This window comes from Rhincodon typus, chromosome 44, assembly GCF_021869965.1.
Source record: "Rhincodon typus isolate 14 chromosome 44, sRhiTyp1.1, whole genome shotgun sequence".
In the NCBI taxonomy this organism is placed as follows: domain Eukaryota; kingdom Metazoa; phylum Chordata; class Chondrichthyes; order Orectolobiformes; family Rhincodontidae; genus Rhincodon; species Rhincodon typus.
In genome coordinates, this window is record NC_063375.1 from 2,073,204 (window position 1) to 2,074,804 (window position 1,601).

The following is a 1,601-nucleotide window of genomic DNA, read 5'->3' on the forward strand; positions in this document are numbered from 1 at the left end:
GGGAATGCAGGAGCTTTATTAAAATCATGAGGGGCATACATAAAGTGAAGAGCCCAAGGGCCTCCCCCCACCGCCCCCAGGGGTAGTGCAGCCCAAAACTAGAGGGGCATAGGATGAAGGTGAGAGGGGAAAGATTTAAAAAGGACCCGAGTGGCACCTCTCTCACACAGAGGCTGGTGCGTGTATGGAACGAGCTGCCAGAGGAAGTGGTGGAGGCTGGTACAATTACAACATTTAAAAGGGGTATGGGCCAAATACAGGCAAGTGGGACTAGTTCAGTTTGGGAAGCTGGGCCGGCATGGACAGGTTGGGCCAAAGGGCCTGTTTCTGCGCCGTACGACATGATACTCCTGTCAGTCCTGAATAAACGGGACAGCAAGGAAGGCAGGGTCCATGATCTGGGAGAGGCAGAGCAGGACCATAGAATCCCTACAGCCTGGGAGCAGGCCATTCGGCTCAACGAGTCCACACAGACCCTCCGAAGTGCAGCCCGCTCAGACCCTTCCAACACTATCCCTGCAACCCTGCATTTCCCACAGCCAATCCCCACCACCCACCGATCAACCTGCACATCTTTGGACTGTGGAAGGAAATCGGAGTAGCCAGCGGAAACCCACGCAGACACATGGGGGGGAGAACGTGCAAACTTCACACAGACAGACACAGTTGCGCGAGGGTGGAATCGAACCTGGGTCCCTGGCACTGTGAGGCAACAGTGCTAACCCACTGAGATACTAAGAAGGAGCTTGACATAGCGAAAAGGATTAAAGGATATGGGGGGAGGGTTAGAATATTGAGCTCGATGCTCAGCTACATTCGTATTGAACAACATGCTCCTGCTCTGATGTTCTTTGTTTCCAACGTAAGCTTGCTGCGCCCATCAGAGCAAGCTTGGCCAAAGAAAACTGTAGCTTCGATTCCAGCCTGCACCCGCCTCGCCTGTAACTCTCAATGCCTGTGCCTCAGCTCTGCCCGAGGGAGAGGGCTGTGCCCAAGGATCCTTCAGTGGAAGCTGAGCCCGAAACAGCGAAAAGCAAAGGGAGATCCAGCAGGGGCTGGAGAAGGTTTTGGGGAGGGGGGAGGGAGGGTGGGTGCAGGATGCACAGTTACCTGGCTCCACGTGCTTGAGAATGCCTCGCTTTGCCAGACGGGCCTGCAGCGCCAAAGGGAGGGGCATCGCTGATCCAGAGGCAGAACTGTTGCTGCTCCAGCTCTGCCAGTCCCGAGTACCGCAGCTTCAGATCTGAAATGAGATGGGGCAGTGGTTAATGTCGTGACAGGTGCCAGGACGGGTTAAAGGCAAATGGAATCGGGCGGGTGGGCACATTTGGAAGCATGGGTTGCCGCCCTCAGTCAGGGGAAAGGAAGCCAAAGCTGGGCACAGCAAGATCCCATGAGCAGCAGAGGACGTGCCATCACAGATCTGTATTAAGTCTCCAGATACCAAGAGGCCAGTCACGCCGCTAGCACCCACCCGAGAGAGCCAAACGGAGACACTGGATTAAACCGTGAACCAAAAACCAGCCCCTCTGACCCTGCGGCCACTCCCTCAGCACTGACCCTTCCCCAAAGATGTGGGCTCTGGGCTTACTCTCACACTC

At 55.7% G+C, this 1,601-nt stretch overlaps 2 protein-coding genes across 2 annotated transcripts in view; one reads left to right on the forward strand and one right to left on the reverse strand.

Annotated features, from left to right (window-relative positions):
- Positions 1–1,262, reverse strand: part of pqbp1 (polyglutamine binding protein 1) — a 6,875-nt gene extending 5,613 nt beyond the window's left edge. Inside the window, exon 1 of the mRNA XM_048619894.1 lies at positions 1,111–1,262. Within this exon, the coding sequence (XP_048475851.1) occupies positions 1,111–1,177 (67 nt within the window). The 5' untranslated portion in view covers positions 1,178–1,262. The remainder of the gene's footprint in view (positions 1–1,110) is intronic.
- A 73-nt stretch (positions 1,263–1,335) lies between these two features.
- The window catches only part of LOC125487753 (mitochondrial import inner membrane translocase subunit Tim17-B-like), a 5,090-nt gene continuing 4,824 nt past the window's right edge, over positions 1,336–1,601 (forward strand). The window contains exon 1 of the mRNA XM_048619954.1: positions 1,336–1,409. Coding sequence (XP_048475911.1) covers positions 1,336–1,409 — 74 coding nt within the window. The remainder of the gene's footprint in view (positions 1,410–1,601) is intronic.